Genomic DNA, 20002 nt, shown 5'->3' with positions numbered 1-20002 from the left:
TCCGCTTCTAGGATTTACGCTGAAATAACGCAGGCCCTTTATTCCCACGTTGTTACTTGCAGGGACTACAAAAGCAGCAAAATAAAATGGAACAGTAGAAATGGAATTGTGAAGGACCGAAGCAAGACATGTTACCTCATCACAACGATCCTGCTTGTTGCCAGACACGCAACAGTTGTTCAAGAACAGTGCAATGTGAGAAATGAGCCATGTGACATTGCCACGGTCAGGGAGAACAACAGTGGGGCTTAGTAACTGCTGGGTGGCAAGTTAAACCTGCCTGTTAACTGTATAGTTCGCTTCCTGGTTTTCTCTGCTAGATACGCACGCGTTTGTTGCTTTCCTGGAATACACACAGTCAACAGGCAGCTTTTCTCCAGCTGGAATCGATTCACTGCTGCCCGGGTAGGGAGGGGGTGGGGTCATAACATACAAATATGATCAGAGCCCTTTCCCGGCCCTCCGCTGGTACGCGGGCATTCTGGGACTTGAAATGGGTCTGTGTGGTCACAGGGGTATTGCCCGGTCCTCTGTGCGTCCACAGGAAGATACACAAACTGTGGTTGTCAACTTTTCTCCACTTAATGTTGTTCACACGAACAACAGGCGTCCACTGCCCTACACGGCCTCTCCGAGAGCAGGGGAGGGGGACGCTGCATGAAATCGAGGGATGAGCACCGATGGGTGCTGTGCATCATGTGTCAGTAGGGTTGGGCAGTAAGCTCATCTGTGACAATGAGACCCTGAGGATGCCTCTCAGGTGGGAGGGAACCTTTGAGTGTGCAGGCTGGCCCTGGCTGCCATCTGGGGGGCTGGCTGTCCCCTCCCCTATGGCTCATTTGTCCAACCGAAGCCCCAAACGCCGGCTCTCCTGCGGAGCCTCGGGAATGTCGATGGTTTGCTCGTGGCCAACAAGGCTGCCTCTTTGAGCAGCTCCATCAAAACCTTTCACCCTGAGTCTCCAAGGGGCTTCCCTGGGCAGAACCATGGCCTGCGCTGACGCATGTCACTGCTGGAGAGAGGCACGCTGCGGGGGACCCCTCCCAGGGGGACACCTGTGGGTGGGTTTCCCCGACGCCCCTGCTGGCTACTGTCCCTCTGGTAACTACTAGCTGTGAGCAGGGCACCCCAGCCTGTGAGCCTGGCCAGTGGGCACCCACGGGGGGTGGTAGTGGGCTCCTTGAAATAAGGGGCAGGGATGTCAGCAGGATCAGAGAGAACCCCATGACGTTTTACAAAGATACAACCGGACAGTTTATAGGACGTATGTGGTTTCAATGTTCCCAGGAAAACTTCCTGGCTAACCAATTCCTGTAAGCAAAAAGAGCAAAGTACGTACTCCTTATGGATGTGTTAGAAAAAGAAACCTTTGAAGGTAACAAGACTCCCCCGAAAGCTTTATCAAGTTCCATCCTATCGACACAAACTGGTGTGAAGAAACGCCCTACCTCAAGTGTTATGCAATTGTTGCAGGCCCGTGCCATTTATAATTAACTAGAGGCCCGGTGCATGAAAATTCGTGCACTCGGGGGGTCCCTCAGCCTGGCCTGTGCCCTCTCACAGTTCAGGAGCCCTCGTGGGATGTCCACCTGTCGGCTTAGGTCTGCTCCCCAGGGAGCTGGCCTAAGCCGTTAGTCAGACACCCTTAGCGCTGCTGCGGAGGCAAGAGAGGCTCCTACCACCACTGCTGTGGTGGCCAGCCATGAGCTGGCTTCTAGCTGAACAGTTCTCCCCCTGTGGAAGTGCACTGACCACCAGGGGGCAGCTCTTACTTTGAGTGTCTGCCTCCTGCTGCTCAGTGCATATCATAGCAACTGGTTTGTTCTGCCCTTAGGGTCAATTTGCATATTACCCTTTTATTATATAGGATATTGCACACTTTCACTGAGCTGAGGTAGACATCGATTACACTGGACCCTTGAATGATGCATGGCTTAGGGGCACCGACCCCCATGCAGCCAAAAACCCACATATAACTCTTGACTCCCTGAAAACTTAAAGCTTTCCCTCAGGCTCCATGGAGGCCTGGTTCCGGGACCCTCCGCACATGCCAATCGCTGTAGATGCCCCACCCCCTTCGAAATGGGGGAGGTGGATGAATGCATTTGGCCCTCTGCATCGCAGACTCCCAACCGTGGGTCAAACACGATGTAGGGATTTATTGAAAAAAATCCACAGGTCAGTCACCCACACAGTTCAAACCCGTGCTGTTCAAGGGTCGCTTGTACTTATTTTTGTTGTATTTTTTTTAAATTAAATGTTTCCATTTTAGTGACTCAAATGGTAAAAGCAAAAAAGGCACTGAATTCCCTGAAAAAGTGATACTAGGTATACTAACCAGTGCAAAGATGTGGGACTCTGCAATCTATAGAAGCCCAAAAGGGAATACAGATTTTTTCTTAAAATAAAAATATTTTTTTGTTATGCATGTGCAATATGGAACACTGAAAGGTAATAGTCAATGAAAGCTTATGTACAGGTAAGAAATGAAATCACCTTTATGTGCGTCAATTTTTGTGGCCATCACAAATAACAACGGATAAAAATTTCTTATACTTCGCACTCACATCAGTTGTTCTAAAAAGAACTAGACTGCCATTGTAAAATGAGAATGTTACTGAAAAACAATTCCTGTTTAATAAAGATGAGTAAAAATTAATTAGAAGAAATCAGCTTTTTTTTTCAATTAAAAACATTTAAAAAATGTTAATTAAGTGTGTTGGTGTGATGTTGGTTAATAAAATTCTGAAGGTTTCAAGTGTACATTCCCATAATAATAATATCTGGATATTGCATTGTGTGCTCACCCCCCTAAGCCGAATCTCCTTCTGTCACCATATAATGTCCCCCTTTACCTTTGACTACCCCCAACCCCCTTCCCTCTGGTAACCACCACACTGTTGTCTGGACCCCGAGTGTGTGTGTGTTTGTCGTGGTTACTGCTTTTCGGAGTAGAAATCCAGCCAACACTAGCTCTTCCCCGGGCGCAGGGGTGCACAGTGGGAGGTGGGGTGGGGGGCACAGGGGCGCGCAGTGGGAGGTGCGGGGGGGAGGGGAGGGCACAGGGCACAGCCTACCGATGGTGCAGTGCTCCCCGTTCCAGCCCTGGCTGCACTCGCACTTGCCGTCCTTGCAGGTCCCGTGCTCCGCGCAGCGAGGGTGGCAGGCTCTCTGGTTGCACGCGGGGCCCGTCCAGCCTTCTTCGCAGCGGCACGTGCCCCCCATGCAGACCCCGTGCGAGCCGCAGTCCACGGAGCATATCTCTGTAGGGAGAGGGGAGGGGGCAGGAGAGAAGAGCAGCAGGGAGTGAGAGGGGAAGGAAGAAGCCCTGTGAAGGTGGAGATCACCATCACTGCACAAGTCACAGGGTTTATGGGCTCCGTCCGTACATGTCAGCATCAGCTAAGCATATACATGGTGGAAGCTCAGTGTTTGTCCATCACTTAATGGTATCTGCTGCTGTAATCGTGCATAAAATACACACGACCGTTTTAGAAACCATTTCCTGTATTATACATACATGTATGTACACATATGTACATGGGCTACTAACGAAACAGAACACATGATCCGTAACTAGAGGAAAATGCACACATATGTAACCGAGAGTGCCTTTGGGCAGCCCAGAGCACAGGCACGCGTGTGTTACTACATCACATGGACAGTAAGTCGATGAAGTATGTCAGGGTCTAAGCAGGTGGCTAACAATCGTTGGGTTTCACCCCTCCAGAAGGAACTGAAAAGGTGTTCTTTCTAATCCTGGAGTTTAAAATTTTAAAATATTCAGAAACATTAATTAAAAAGGATCTGTTAGAATATGCACATTAGCTTGCTTCTGAGGCACAGGCATGCGGGCTGAGTGAAAGAAACTGCGTTTTTCCTGTTCAGTAATGCATATTGTTGACAGATACAGGCTGCCTCGCAGAACCACGGCGGAAAACCAGGTTAATCACATAACTACTGACTGTGCCGGTTCGGAAACAAGGCTTCCAATGACTGGAACTGCTGAACAGAGCACAAGAGACCAAAGGACTTAAAAACTGTAATTGGCCCTGGCCGGTGCGCTCAGTGGTTAGAGTGTCAGCCCGAGCACTGTCGGGTGGCCGGTGTGCTCAGTGGTTAGAGTGTCAGCCCAAGCACTGACGGGCCTCAGGTTCATTTTCAATAAAGGGCGTGTACCTGGGTTGCAGGGTCACTCCCCGCACCTGTTTGGGGCATGTGCAGGAGGCAACCAATCCATGTGCCTCTCACATGGATGTTTCTCACCCGCCCCCACTTCGACTCTCTCTGAAAAGCAATGCAAAGGCTATCCTCAGGTGAGGAATAACAAAAATTTGACCCTTCCCCCCCAAAATAAAACACCCAGACAAAATGAAAAACAACAACAACTATAATCATAGGTTAGGTCTTTAAAAAGAATTCAGGTACAGAATTACTTTTTTTTTTTCTTAAAAAGCTTTCTTTTATAGGATCCAATTAAGGGAGAGACACAGACAACGTGGAAGGGCGCTTTATTTTCTACTGTCTACAAAGTTAAATAAAGTTAACTGTCACTCTTTTCTAAGACTGAAAAACGATCCTTTAGTTTTGACTTTCTTGCAATAAAAATGCTGATTGCCAAAACCCTGACATCATTTCGAACACAGAGAAAATTCACTACCGCACTTTCTTGACTAAAAGATGGTAACTGGGTACGCAGTCACAGGGCCCCGTGCTCCCCATTCACCACCCAAATGACGCTTCTCAGACACGCCCTCCTCTGTCTCCCAGGGCTGTAGAACCTCAACCCCTGCAGGGGCATGGGAGGCGGAACACTGCTTACAAACAACAGCCAGGACTACGAACCAGAAGAGAGTGGACCGTGTTTTCTTCGTGCTGTGTTTCCTCTCTCGTTGGAATTAAATTTTTGATTAAGAGATCTAGATGGTTTGATTAACTTCAGAGGAACAGAACGTCAACCAAGCGCCAGAAGACAGGGGTTTCTTTCCGAGGTCCTGTTTTCCTTCCATCGAATCAATGTTTCATTAAGGCCAAGGTGTTTATCAGCATTTAGCACACTAGCTCTGAGCAAGGTGCGTCGATCTTTGTAATGAACTTATTAATTAGAGTTAATTTAATTGAAGTGGAATTGAAGGGCTAATTAATGGGCAAACTGCTGATGAAGATAGAGGCGAGTTCTATTGCTTTCAAACCCATAAACTTTCTGAGGGAAAGAATTCCTTTCTTCTCTTCTAGCAGCTTTAACCAGATGTTTCTTCGGGGGTAAACTCTTGTTGAATTTAGGTGCCTGAAGGTCATTTCCGCAGCAGCAGAAGGGGCAGCTGGGAAAGTGCTTTGCCTTAGGATTTGGTTAGACGTTCAGAATTATTCTGCTAGTTAGCTTTGTCACAAAAGTAAATTAACAGCGTTTTTGTAAGCTTTCAGTGGGAACTGTGCAACATGTATCTGCATTTGAGGCACATGATTCCAGATATTTTCCCAGGATGTGTATATGCATAGTTGAGACCCTTACTAATAACTCTAAGTGAGTTTTCTGCTTTTTCTTTTTTTTTTTTTTGCACTAATAGAAAAGGTTATTCAATGCTCACTTTCCTCCAAACAGGACTAGTCTCATTATTCAGCTCTATGTATTGAGAGCGTTTAATACATGTTAAGTTTCTGCTTTGCACTGAAGACACAGAAACGAATAGGATGAAGTCATTTTGTACAGCGAAAAAATTAGATTTTCCAATAGCAACGTAATTACATCAGCACAACAATTAGTCTAAATATGTAAAATAATGATATGCGATTGTGGCAGCCAATTTATATTTTGATGAACACTTACATCTCTTCTTGCTTCTCATAGCAATATCATTTTATGAAGTAGACTGAATTACCTTTTGAGCTGTTTACTATAAATTACAAACAGCCCTTTATCAAATAATTCAGGTAATGTTAACTTTATATGAAACAAAAAAGGGCTATTATGTTATTTCTCTCTCCTTGTATGATTGTGGGAAACAAATTAGAAGGATGATATTTCAAACAAGTATTATGTAAAACTAGGATTATCATGCCTGTTTTGCTGAGTGTGGCCTAAAGGACCCAAACTAACAGTTTTACTGTACAAGTGATTTCATTTATCTATAAACTTTAAGTGGATATCTTTGTGGGATGCATTTTTTGTTGTTTCTTTAAAAGCTGGAAATGTAAATAAAAACAGAAATAACTAAATGCCTATTTTGATTGTTGTAATTATAAAATATATTTAGAAGAACAGAGGACAGAACAAGTTAGAGTGTTATTTAAAATAACGTCACGCAGCCTGGCTCAGTGGTTGAGTGTCTACCTATGAACCAGTAGGTCGTGGTTAGATTCTGCGAGTTGTGGGCTTAATCCCAGTGTGGGGCGTGCAGAGGAAGCCAATCAATGATTCTCATCACTGATGTTTCTATCTCTCTCTCCTTTCCTCTATAGAATCAATAAAACTATTTTTTAAACGTTTTTAAAAAATATATGTATTTTATTGATTTTTTTTAAAGAGAGGAAGGGAGAGTATTAGAGAGTCAGAAACATTGATGAGAGAGAAACATCGATCAGCTGCCTCCTGCACACTCCCTATTGCGGATGTGCCTGCAACCAAGTTACATGCCCTTGACCAGAATCGAACCTGGGACCCTCCAGTCTGCAGGCCGACACTCTATCCACTGAGCCAAACCGGTTAGGGCCGTGGTAGGCAACCCACCTACTGGGGATGTGCCCGCAACCCAGGTACATGCCCTTGACCGGAATCGAACCTGGGACCTTTCAGTCCGCAGGCTGACGATCTATCCACTGAGCCAAACCGGTTTCGGCCAGACTCTCCCCATTTTTAAGGAAAATGCCCGCTACTTAATTTTTTCCTTCATAGGGAAGGCATGGCAACTAATGGTCTGCAATACATATGATATTTTCTGGGCAAAGGAGACGTTTCTATATTTAATTTACTATTTTCGGTGTCATACAGTTTTTGAATGTATAACACATCCTTCCTGATAAATCCTGAAATGCGTTTTAAAAATTACCGTATCTCAGCCCAGCCAGTATGGCTCAGTGGTTGAGCATCGACCTATGAACCAGGAGGTCACGGTTTGATTCCTGGTCAGGGCACATGCTCGGGTTGCTGGCTTAATCCCCAGTAGGGGTGTGCAGGAGGCAGCCGATCAATGATTCTTTCTCATCATTGATGTCTTTCTCTCTCTCCCTTCTCTCAGAAGTCGATAAAAGTATATTTTAAAAAATTACAGTATCTGAATCTTTAGCTAAACTGTTGTAAGCCCGCCGTTGTGCTGCATTTAGGGACCTCACCATTTGAGCAGTCTGGGCCGGTCCAGTTAGGGTCACAGGTGCAGGAGCCGCTTTCCTGAAGGTACGTCCCGTGCCCGGAGCACTGGTCGGGACACATGGTCTTCAGGATCTCACAGTTGCTTCCGCCCCAGCCCGGGTTGCAGTGGCACTCGCCATGGATGCATACACCGTGGTTCGAACAGCCAGGGTCCAGACAGTCAGCTGGTGTCAAGAGCAGAGGACAATTTGGTGACCAATCTAGAAGGCATGAGACATAGGGCGTGCAACATACAGAATGAAATCCCAACCTAATTTATATAAACATGTTGGACCCTCTGACACGTGCCTGCCATCTTCCAGAACTCGCTGCTGAAAACGCAAAGCGTCATCCCATAAAGCATGGGAGGCACGCCCCGCAGGGAAGCGAGCCTCGCGAGGATCTGTAGTTTTCAGGAATCGCTCACACCTGCTCTGGGACTTCGCCCCACTGCTCGCTGTCCTGCCTCATCGGTGAGTCACACGCACTGGCTTCTCGGTAACAACCCTGGGCTGGCTGACCTGACCCACGGCCATCGAGTGCTGGCTGCTGTATGGCCCCTCGGACCGTTTGAGAAACAAATGAGTGGCACACTCTCTATCTCTCTTCATCCACTTTAATGTGCTTCAGATGACGACTTTTAATTTAGCAATTGGACTCAATAGAACTTTACACTTGTAGGGTCAATGGCCTGAAAATTTAATTCCAGGGACTTAATTGTATTACTTTGTGTGTGTGGATCTATAAAATCAATGTGACTGAAGACCAGAAATGGTGTTTTTCTGCTTTTTGAAAAAACACTTGGACTGCACTTCTCAGTGGAGCATCCGACTCCCGCCATTACACACAGTGTGGGACTAACCCACGACCCCGTCCTTTCGTTCACTCGTTATTCGGTTCCACAGTCATTTTGTTCACTAGTTATGTCTTTCTAGAGATGCGAAATGCCCCATGTAAACGCTGGCATCCATGTGAAAATCTGTAAAAAAAGCCACTCATACCACAGGCTGCTCTTGGTTCCTCGACACAAATGTTTGCTTGCTTTCTCAGCGTTACAAGAAAAAGAGTTATTCACATGATTGAGAAAGAGCAAAGAGGCCCTCTGGTATTTGTTCTTTCTATCAGCTCACACGCTGAAAAAAACAGCGCCTCCCCAAGTATGGGAATCGAACTGACTTTCATGAGGAGGCAGACGAAAGGATTTGTCGGCCACCGTGAAGGTCACGCGTTTAATCTGCTTCTTTTCACGAGGGTGACCAGGGACGCCTGCACGCACGGACGTGTTTACCTTCCTCGCAGTTCTCGCCTTTGTACCCCGAGTTGCAGGCACAGGAGCCCATGATGCAGATGCCGCGGCCCCCGCACTGCGGGTCGATGCACTGCGTGGTGGGCACGTCGCACTCGGTGCCCTTCCAGCCGCTGAAGCACAGGCAGCGGCCCTTGGAGTACTGCCCGTTGCCGCTGCACAGCACGGGGCAGGCTGCTGGGGGACAGGACACGACATGTCAATGGTGCACGGGCCGGCGGGCCTGGATCGAGAGGCAGTGGGGCCGGGACAGGGGTGCCAGCTCCCCCCTCCCCCTGGCTCGGTGGCTTCCTGGACCAGCCCTGTTGCCATGGCTTAGGGACACAGGCTTAAGGAAAAACAACGGGACTCGCATACCTCTCGAACAATCCGGACCCAGAAATCCCGGGAAACAATGGCAAGTGCCAGACACACACTCTCCGTTTCCATGGCAATTTCGGGGGCATTCCACCACGGACTCTGAGGGAGAGAGAAAGGAGGCGTGCTTGTTGGGTCGCCTGCCCCTGGCCCAAGGTGAGCAGTGGCTCTTTGGTAATTTTAGCTGCACGTAACCAAAACAGGCTGTGTGAGCCAGAGTTTTTATTTCCTGACTCTACAAAAAAATACACTTTTATTGATTTCAGAGAGGAAGGGAGGGGGAGCAAGAGAGAAACATCAATGAGGAGAGAGAATCATTGATTGGCTGCCTCCTGCACGATCCCCACTGGGGATCAAGCCCGAAATCGGAGCATGTGCCCTGACCAGGAATCAAACGGTGACCTCCTGGGTCACAGGTCGACAGTCAACCACTGAACCACACCAGCCGGGCAGACCCTTGAGTTTTTAAATATTGAGGCAAGGGCTGCCACTCACTGGCAGAGTTCTCAGGGGTTAACCTGATGCCCAGGCCGCCTCCAGATGCATCCAAACAATCCCTCCTCCTGGTGCCAAATGGTGTGTCACATACTCAGAAAGGAACAGTTCTAACATGTTTCTCCTATCTAGCCGCCGGCTTCCGCAGCCCAGGAACCACTCTGTGTCGGCAACGCCAACCGCGTTTCTACCAGCGCGGGGCGCAGGCTGCGGCCGGGGAAGGGTGCCGAGGCCCTTACCTATGACGATGGTGTTAAAGGACACCTGCTCCGCGCTCTTCCCATCGTTGTAGAAAGCCAGGTGCCAGATGCCGGAATCCAGGTACTGGATGAAGCCGGCCTCGTGGAGACTCACGGACCGCGCCCGCCGCCCGGCTCGCTCTGATTCCAGAAGGTTCCGCTCTCTCGCGATCAACCTGCTGCCATCCAGGAGCTCGACAAAGTCGTACTGAGGACGGGACAAGCAGAACGGTTCTGTGGTCAGAAACACTACGATCGTGGCCGCTTCTCTCCTTTGCTCTAATAAGCAGGGCCTTAGAACAAAAGTCCGGGGGCAGGTGCTCCGTGCAGAGCTCCACAGAGACAGGAAAACTACCTACTATGTGCACGCGTTGTCTTTACACTGCACACTTTAAAAAATATGTTTTTATGATTTTAGAGAGAGAGGAAGGAAGAGGGATAGAGGGATAGAAACATCCATGAGAGAGAAACAGCGATTGGCTGCCTCCTGCACGCCCCGCACTGGGGATCGAGCCAAAACCCTGGCATGTGCCCCAACTGGAAATCGAACCACAGGACCTCTTGCTTCCTGGGTTGACACTCAACCGCCGAGTCACACCGGCCGGTGCATGTTTTTCCTGATGGGGCCCCATGGCTCCCACATTTATGTGGTTCATCTGGCTGATACACACGGCGACGCTGTGGGCAGTTTGGGGCTCGGAACACAAATCTACCACATGCCACACCCAATGGCCTCATTTCCCTTAGACCACGCGACAACCTCAAGGCGTCCTAGCTCACACTCACGGAGTGACAAGCACTCTGGTTCAATTTTCCATAACAGACTATCACCTACCTTCTAAATAAAATTCTAGATAAATGTGGTTTTAACGCCCCCCCCCCCCCCCGCAGCCCTCCTGGGAAGGCGTGAATGTTACACCCCACAGAGGAAGGAGAGGGAGACTTCAGGAGCGTGGACAGGGTACATGTTGGGCACAACGTGGTTGAGGTGGGCCGTGAACTCAAGGGCACCTTCTCAGAGCTTTGACTTGTTCTCCCCGACACGCCACCCATCTCAGTGACCCAACACAACCACCCAAGCACCACGGACACACGCATGGGCGCTGACGGTGGTTATGGCTATGGTTCGATCAAAAACATGTAACAATATGCCTTCACATCTAAATAAAAAATTAAAAAAAAATGCCCTGGCTGGTGTGCTCAGTGGTTAGAGTGCACTGAAGGGTCATGGATTTGATTCCTGGTCAAGGGCATGTACCTGGATTGCAGATTCGATACACCCATTAGTGCCAGGTCGCTTGCCGAATTAAAACCATCTCTGGGGTGTGGGGGTCCAGGCATCGGTGTTTTTAAAACTCCCAGGTCCTTATCATCTGTAGCCAGCTTAACAACTATTGGATCAAATCATCTTTCAAGTTGCTGTCTCTAAAAAACAATGAAAAAAATATCCTCCGGTGAGGATTAACAAAATAAAAAGTAAAACAAAAATACACAATGAAGGGCTTCTGAAGGGATGGCCCAACTATGCTATGAGTATGTCACTCAGCATTACACTTACTTCTGTGTTACAAGATTCATCATGGACATCAGGTAGCTGGGATTTAACTGGAGAACTTAATGATAACGAGAAGTAGGGGTGTGAGTGGTAGCAGGGGGGTAACAGTGTGTAACCCGAGATAATGCTGTGACTTTGGAAGGCCTCACAAGGACTTTCCAACATGGTTTTAATAAACTTGCTAGATAAGTGTCTTAAAAGCAGAGGGATTTTCTTAAAAGTAGAGGGATTGAGTTTCCAGAACCTCCTACCTACTTTCATTTTATTCCGGAGGCACGTGCTTCTGTGTAAGTACACTCCAGGACTATCTATACCAATCATTAAGGCTACAGTACTGTGCCTGTGAGCTATTAAAATTCCACTTTCAGATCTACTCCTTAAATGGAATTTCATCAGTGTTCTATTTTGAAAAAATGGTTATTACATGAATCCCTTAATGCAATCAAACAGGAATAAAATCAGTTGCTGGGATTCTGAGAGTCACAGTTAAACACTGTGCTGATCACAGACCCTCCTGTCACTATTGAACAGAATTTAGAATATCTAATTCAGTTTCTGACTCAGTAAAGATTTTACTTTAATACAAAAGCATCTTTCTGTGTAGTAAGTCTGTACAGTTTAACTGTGAGAAATATAAAAAAAGCTATAACTTAATTAACATTAAAAAAATTTTTGTGTGCATTTATATATTAACAATGATTAACATAATGACTAGTGTGGCTATTTGACCTGCAAAAAACTCACCAGAATTGTATTCCAAAATTATCAGAGGAAAATTCGGCACTTCTCAAAGGTGCTTCTAGCTCAAGTAAGCCAGTCATTCCTCCTCAGGTTGAAATCTCTGACCAGCCTGGCACAGGCAGAGACAGCTACCTCGTCCTGGCCCCATTTCATAGAAACTTCTTGTCCACTGACATCACGCACAGTAGATGAAAAACCGAAAGGGAGAAAATTCTGGGTTTTAACCCAAACCCTTACTCATAATGATCACCTTTATCACAGAAAATACCACTGTGGGCATCACACTATGAACAGCAGGGTGAGGCTGGAGTGCCAGGTGTGAGGGTGGTGGTAGTGGGAGTAGTTCACAGGTGTTGAGTATCTGCTCAGTTCCAGGCCCTTCCGTCGGCATAGTTCACGCATTTCAGGGGGTTACTCAACTACCCAAAGACAAATTCCCTACTCAGCGCGAAAGTCATGTCTACAGAAAGTAAATACATTGTATAGAATGGAAATATTTAATAACCTTTGTTCTGAGGCCGCAAAGCAATCACTTATGGGCCGCCTTGAGAGACTGAGGTTTGTGTGTGTACCTGTTCAAGACATGGAGACAAGGGTTTTTTTGTGTGTGTGCAGTAGATCTTATGCTACTGTTAGGACAAGATTCAGTTCCACCGCTTCAGGGAGCGATTATGAAGACGGCACTTACACCTGATAAAGGTATTTTGGTGGTTCATTGTTTGAACCGGCTGTCCACGGGCTTAACTCAATTCAGTTATCATAATGCAGAGAGCTCAGAACCTCTGACTACTTGACTGTATTCTCAAATCAGCCGCGGGTGGTGGCGGCCTAGTCTCGCTGCAGCTCTCTGGGCTAGAGAAGAGGAAGCGATTTCACGACCATCTGACCTCCTTTCACTTCACAGGGGGATCCCAAGGTGCAGAGATGGTGAGTGATTTGTTCCAGGTCACAAGGTCAAAAGGTGAGTGGAGGTGTGTGCTTGGAACCCAGGTCTCCAGCACCCACTCTACACCAGCCTTCATGCAAACACCTAAACGAGACAGGGCACTACCAACTGTAGGGCATTAGACTGCCTCCTTGGGCTCCAACCGGCAGGAGTGTGAACTGGACTTCAGGGAGAAGGAAGTCCATGGATTCCTCAGCAGCAATCAAACGGACAGTTTCCTAAAGGACCACAAAGATTTTCAACACTCAAGCAACTCTCCTGAGTGTTGATTTTTCATTCCTTCAGGCTGATTTATTTCATGTCTCCCAGAAACAGAGAAATATTAAATTTGGGCTGCTTTATAGCATATTTCATGATCAAACACCGAAGTCAGAAATAGATGTTGGCTCTGCTGATCTCGAATAAACCAGAGAAAGGAACTCTAACAACTGTGGGGCTTAAGAAAACGTGGAACCTACTTAAACCCATGCGTGCGGTAGGAGAGAAAGTAGACATTTGCATATTGTGTTTAAACACCAGAAGAATGATGAGAAACCTGAAACTGCGCCTTTTACTTCTCTAGTCTTATAGGTACATGTCACTTGCAAAAAGTCCACCCTAAATCTTTGAATAAACCTTTGAAAGGCATGACATGTAGAAAATCATTTTTAGAAATTATTTTTGGAATTTATAGATTACATGCTCACTGTTGTGTTCTTGATGAACTTATAGGTATGTGTCTTGAGTTATAAAAAACTTGGTCATGTATGTGGTTTCAATGATTAAAATGTTATTTTTTTTCTATCTCACTGAAATCTATAATAATAAAAGCGAATATGCTAATTAGACTGTCCAGCCGAACAGCTGAACAATGGTCTAGGAAACCTTCTGAATGAAGCCGGGACTATGAGAGCCGAGGCAGCCACTGAGGCTGCAAGGGCCGAGCTCTTTGTACGAATTTCATGCATCGGGCCTCTAGTATTGCTACGCATTCAATCTATCTGTTACAAGTGAAGTTACAGAGGCCCCCTTCCATTTGAGAAAACCTGGTTATTACATCCTCATTAGTGTCACCTATAAGGGGAGTCAAATGTAGTTTAAAATTTGAAATTGAATACTAATATACAATAGGAAGTCTTTTATGCCTAAGGATCAAAGACATTTACTTTAATCGTCTAGATTTGGAAAAATGTTAAATCAGAAAAATGAATATACCAAAGCATGATATTCAAAAATTTTACAACTATGTATTTATGTATGTATATGACATCTTCCCTGAGCCATAATGACATCAGAGAAAGTATGTTCAAATACTGTTGGTTACCTTTTAAAAAATATGTAATTTTTAATAGTGTATGATCAACTTTATTTATAATTTCCTATTTTAAATTTCTGTTATAGAAAAAGCCTTTCTCACAAAGTTACATAATATAAAGAGTATATGAAAATCTTCCAGTCTTCATTTCATAAATCCAATTAAACGCAGCATGAAATTCCATGGGTGAAAAACTGATTATCAAGCATAACTTTAAGTTCATCCGACTGTCAATTTTCATTAACCATCTATTACATTTTGGGAATTCCTGTATTTACTAACAGAACAGTTGATCTTGGGAGGAATCTGAGCTCCTATTTATGGTAATTTAAATAATTTCTCTTAGACATAGTGGGACCTCCCTTAAACCACAGTTTCCCACGTACAGACCACCGATGCTGTTGTAATGACCGGGTTATTAATTAACAGCCACGGAGGGAAAGGAAGACCAGACAGACACTTGCCAGTAAGGTCTGAGTGACGTGGGAAAGTGCTTATCTGTCAATCACCCCTGGGAACAGGTAATTGGCCAGGATGGGCGTGGCCAATGCAAGCTCTGGAACCCTGAATATTAAAACTCCTGAATTTCCCTCTCTTCTCCCTCTTGGGACTCCTGTGGCAGGGGAGCTCTCCCTTGTGCCCACGTGGCACACGGCCATGGGGGGCTCCACACCCGGACTAATGGGCTTTACTCTGGCCTGAATGCTTAACCGCACTGGCTGCAACATGGAACGGAAGCGCTGGCCCCTGGCCTGTGCCTGGCTCTGCTGGAACCCCAGCTGCACCCTTTCCAGGCCGGGCTTAAGGGACAGGGACTTTGGACATGAGAAATGCAACTCCACGCCAATACAATCTTCCACACCCCACCCTTCTGTGGGGGCTTGTTTCAATGGCACCCCGAGACCCTCCACCTTGTTCCCCCAAACGACAGGGGAGTTTCATTCTCCAGACCCAATATTAGAGTATGATCAAGCCTGTGTAGTTACTGATAGTGCCTATCTGTGACCATTATTGTGAAGGGATCTTCATGCAAGCAAACAGACTTCAAGGTTCTTTGAGTCTATGATATACGAATGTTTGAATGGTTTTGAGTATCACACTCAAACATGTGATCATCCCTGGTCATCTATGAAGCTGGTTTGCCTCTTTATGTCATTGTTCATCATGTGTCCATGAGAAATCATGGCTGGAGTTGATGAAATTCATATCATGGTATTTATGTTTATGTCCCAATAATTTCTTTACTAAGAGCAAATCTGGCATAAAGTGGAAAAAAAAAGTAATATATTTTCAATAGAATCAATACATGTTTGAAATACAAATGTAATGCATCTATTACATGAAAGGAATAAGATCACCCCAAAGGACCACAGAATCTTTGTAAAACACTTGAAAAACCCCCGGTGTTTTACTAGGTGCTGAGCTGATGTTCAATATTCAGTAAGTTGCTCACAAATTTTGGTACATTTTAATCAATCAATAACGGTGAAAGCAAGCCAGGGAGAAAATGGTGTTCTTCCTACTAATTCAAAAACCTCAAGACACGTGTACCCTACATCCGAAATTCTTCTCACCGTAAAGGATCAATACAAAAGTGGTCAAACAATGAAACAGCTCAAGTGAAGACACAGAATAACTTTAAAAATGCACGCGGCCAGTTTCATCTTATTGACAATGAAGCCTCCTTTTACCTGAGTATGGGAAGGTGGCAAGCCTTTCCGGCCGTACACTCCAATCAATGCATCCTTCTGAAGAGAGATATTGAATTTCAGAAACTGTGGCTGATCGATAAAGAGCTGTGATCTCCAGAAGACACCGGGAGGCACCTCTTGAATCGCTCTTCGGCCGATATCAAGTTCTCCGGAATCTATGGTGTTATTTTCTTGCGTGAATCCACCCAATTTTCCTGAATGGAAGAGATCCAGCGAAGGACAAAAAATTAAACCGGCAACAGAACACAAACGGCCTGCCTTCCAAAAAGTTCTCTGCGCGCGACGCTCCGACACTTCATCATCCTCGCAGAATGAAATACTCTCATATAACGTTCACTTTAAAAGCTTTTTGGTTAGATGCTGTGAGTTCAACCAACACATTCTTGAAGGTACTTAAGACAAAATCCTCTGACTTCCCCCAAGGTATGCCTATTACGGAAACTGTTTCCACACCTACAGTGTTTCTTGATCACTTCAAACATAATTATCTTGCAAATGATATGTCTTGCTATTCCTTGGGAGAGATTAAGCCTGGTAGTGATCAGTCATTCTAAACATACTGAAGTGTAAATTAAGGCGGAATGGATTATGGAGATTTTCAAATCAATCCTTAAGCAAACAACAGAACCAATCAATGGCACTGATTCAAGTAGTTCCCTCTCAACTATTTATTAGATTGAGTGAGAAATCAGATGCTGGAAGGCAAACAGACACAGGGGGGCGGGGGCGTGTGGGAAGACCATGGGGAGGGGAAGGGAAGGAGGCGTAGGTTTAAATTCTTACAAAGTTTCTGACGTAGGCTCCTATAACTTTCCCTTTTTCTTTTCACCCTCACCTCAAATTCACGTTCAGCCTTAGCAGGTGCACTTGATTATCCCTCCCAGTGACCTTCAACCTGTAGGAACAAAGACTCCGCTGTCGGAATCTCCCCTCCTCTGCAAGCCTGGTTTTCGGAGACAGATCCGAGTCCTCTTTTACATAAGGTGTCGCCCTCCCCTCCTCGCTGAGGTTCTTTCTCAGTTATTCTCAGGGGATTGCTGATAGAGGCGGTTTTGTGATTTTCCTTAAACGGAAATAAGACCACACCTTCTCTCATTCAGAAAGGGGCTGTGGAGGCTAAGGCACAGAATGAAACTGGGCAGATGATCCTCTGTTGATTCAGTCCTTTTACTTTTTATTTTTTAAAATATGTTTTTATTGATTTTTAGAGAGGAAGGGAGAGGGATAGAGAGATGGAAACATCGATGAGAGAGAGGAACATTATTGATTGGCTGCTTCCTGCATGCCCCCCACTGGGAATGGAGCCCGCAACCCGGGCATGTGCCCTGACTGGTGGGTGACCTTTTGGTTCCTGGGTTGATGCTCAACCACTGAGTTGCACCAGCCGGGCAATTCAGTCCTTTTAAAGTCACAAAATTGACTTACTATTAAGTTTATCTTTTGAAACATTAATCTGATGGTTATTTCAGATATTACATCATATTAGACAATACCTGTTCCATAAGGGCCTCCAGAGAAATGGTTCATTCAACAGTTAGAGGCCTTAGTGTCAAATCAGAGAGTTCTGAGCGATCTTAGTTTAATGGCGCCAGAAAGTCCTCTGACTGTTTGTGAGGAGTATTACTGTAACGCCGGGTTCTGAGTGTCTACGAGGGACGCAGAACTGCAGGTGGCAGGAGGGAATATAGTCCAAGAGTCTACGCAGCCTTCCCGGGCTCCTGCCATTAAGCACCTGGTTGCCTGGTTGGGGAGACAACACCCACAAATAGGTGACCATCTAAAGTAGCATATGATTAAGGGCCAGAGGAGGTGACAGCACTGTGAGCTGGAGGCTGAGAGATGGCACAGATGAGTTAAGTTCTAGGTCACCTTCTAGGTCACGATTTCTGAATTACAGTGAGCATAAAGACTAGTCACATGGCACAGGTCAGGCTGCTACTGAAGACAGAGATCTGTGTGGCTACAACAGTTAGGAAAACTGGTTTTGGAGTCAGACAAACCTGGGTTTGAGTCCTTGCTCTCTCACTAACCAGCTGTGTGACCTGAGGGAAGATACTAAACCTCGTCTGTAAAATGGGGACAGTGATGCAATCGCAGGACCACCGTGAGGATTATATTACACCGAGCACTGGGCCCGCGGTAGTTCTGCATGAGTGGGAGACCGAGATGGTTTGTCACGGGAGGAATGGGAAGGAAGGCTGGAAGGAGAAGGGCAGCAGCCTGTGAGGGCCTGGAATGCCAGGTTACAGAACTGGGTCTTTAGTCTTCATGTGAGTGACTTTTTTGTATGCTGTATTTTCTTCTCTATCCATAGTGTTATTTTACCCTTTTTCCTGCAGGTAAAAATACAAATATATTTACTAGCATTATACTACTATCCCTATAATGTCATGTTTTAAAAAGAGATACTTCAAGTAGAAGTAATATGAGTACATTGTATTTCAATGCCGCAAAAGCACTTGCTTGTTGCTGTGTTGTGTGTATGCGTGTGTGGGTGTGTATGTGTGTGTGTATAATCAGGAGAAACAGAATTCAGTATTACTAAGGCGCATGCCTTGTGATCACCCATAAGCATGTTGATCTCTAGTTTATGGCCATGAGGATCACAGCACATTCACACAGACAGATGCATGTGAAGTTCGAGGGAGAGGCTATTACTAGGAAATGTTGGGATGGTTTTCTGCCTGGACTACTGTGCCCTGGATCACCAGCTGCGAAGGAGAGCTCGAGTGAAAGAGGACTTGTTAAAGGTGTGACCAGGCTAAAGGGGAGAGGGAGTCACTGCTCTGAGGACACTGAAGGCAGCAGTGGGGGAGCCTGGGAGTGGAGAGCCAGTTAGGATGCAGCTGCTGATGGCCAGGTAGAGGCAGGGGGAAGGGGTTGCCCAGGAAAGTTTAATAAAAATACATTATTTATACCGACACCTCCTCTCTCTTTCCCCTTGATGTCCATAATCCTGGCAGTGAACAACGCCTTAGCTATCAGGGTCTGTTTATCTTGAACTAACTTCATAATATAAAATTCTCTAGGGAACAGGAGTAAAAATTGGGTTATAGGAATCGTAATTTTTCATGTATCAACTCAAAGATTATACATTATGCATCACTCACTAAAATTTTAAAGATTTCTCTTACAATAGTTATACATATTCATGCTAGCTCAATCAGGACATATAATTAATAAAAAGATGGAGAATATAATTCTACCACGCAGACCAGAGATGGCCGCTTCCTATCTAACCAGATAGCTTCCTCTGCTCATAGAAAATATGAAATTTTGGAGCCTGCTTTTCGCTTTACATGCTTCTGCACAGGCACCTGCACTTGTCATAAATCAGCTTCTACAGAAATGGTGGAGGAGGGAGAAGAGAAGTCAAAGTAACCTGATCGAGAACCTACAACATGCCCAATGGTTTTGCCTCTATTATCTGTTTGAAATTTCAAAAAGCGCTATGAGGTTGATGTTATTTTGAGCTGAGCAAACTAAGGCTCAGAGAAAAAAATTATGTGGCCCAAGTGTGTGGTAGAGTCAAGAATCAGGTCAAGGTCTACATGATGCCAGAACTATGTGTGTTCTATCTACACTAATAAAAGAGAAACATGGTAATTGGCGTACAACCGCTACTCTTTTCATTGGCTAATCAGCGAGATATGCAAATTAGCTGTCAGCCATGATGGCAGCCGGCAGCCAGGCAGCTTGAAACTAACATGAGGCTTGCTTGCCTCAGTGATGGAGGAAACCAACGTTCCCCGCCTGTGGTTAAGAAACTATGTAACAAATACCACAGGACTTCAGCCAGCAGGATCGCAACATTGTATGCAAAGGCCAGAAACCTACCTTCAGCAGCGGAGGCCTAAGAGCTGGAGCCAAGCCTCAAGCTAAAGCTGGCCCAGAATATAAAAAAAAAAAAAGGAAAAAAGGAGCGGTTGGGAGCTTCAGTCACCCCAGCCTGAAACCAGCCCTCAGCCCCTCACCCAGACTGGCCAGGCACCCCAGTGGGGACCCCTACCCT

General features: G+C 45.8%; 1 protein-coding gene across 1 annotated transcript in view; it reads right to left on the bottom strand.

Annotated features, from left to right (window-relative positions):
* The window catches only part of TENM3 (teneurin transmembrane protein 3), a 420001-nt gene that overhangs the window by 85523 nt on the left and 314476 nt on the right, over window positions 1-20002 (bottom strand). Inside the window, exons 6-11 of the mRNA XM_015569744.1 lie at window positions 15970-16184; window positions 9743-9950; window positions 9009-9110; window positions 8634-8828; window positions 7330-7530; window positions 3078-3263 (exon numbers count right to left, since the gene is read on the bottom strand). Coding sequence (XP_015425230.1) covers window positions 3078-3263; window positions 7330-7530; window positions 8634-8828; window positions 9009-9110; window positions 9743-9950; window positions 15970-16184 — 1107 coding nt within the window. The remainder of the gene's footprint in view (window positions 1-3077; window positions 3264-7329; window positions 7531-8633; window positions 8829-9008; window positions 9111-9742; window positions 9951-15969; window positions 16185-20002) is intronic.

The sequence above is a fragment of the Myotis davidii genome, unplaced genomic scaffold, assembly GCF_000327345.1.
Source record: "Myotis davidii unplaced genomic scaffold, ASM32734v1 scaffold184, whole genome shotgun sequence".
Classification (NCBI taxonomy): domain Eukaryota; kingdom Metazoa; phylum Chordata; class Mammalia; order Chiroptera; family Vespertilionidae; genus Myotis; species Myotis davidii.
This window is presented reverse-complemented; position numbering and strand designations above follow the sequence as displayed.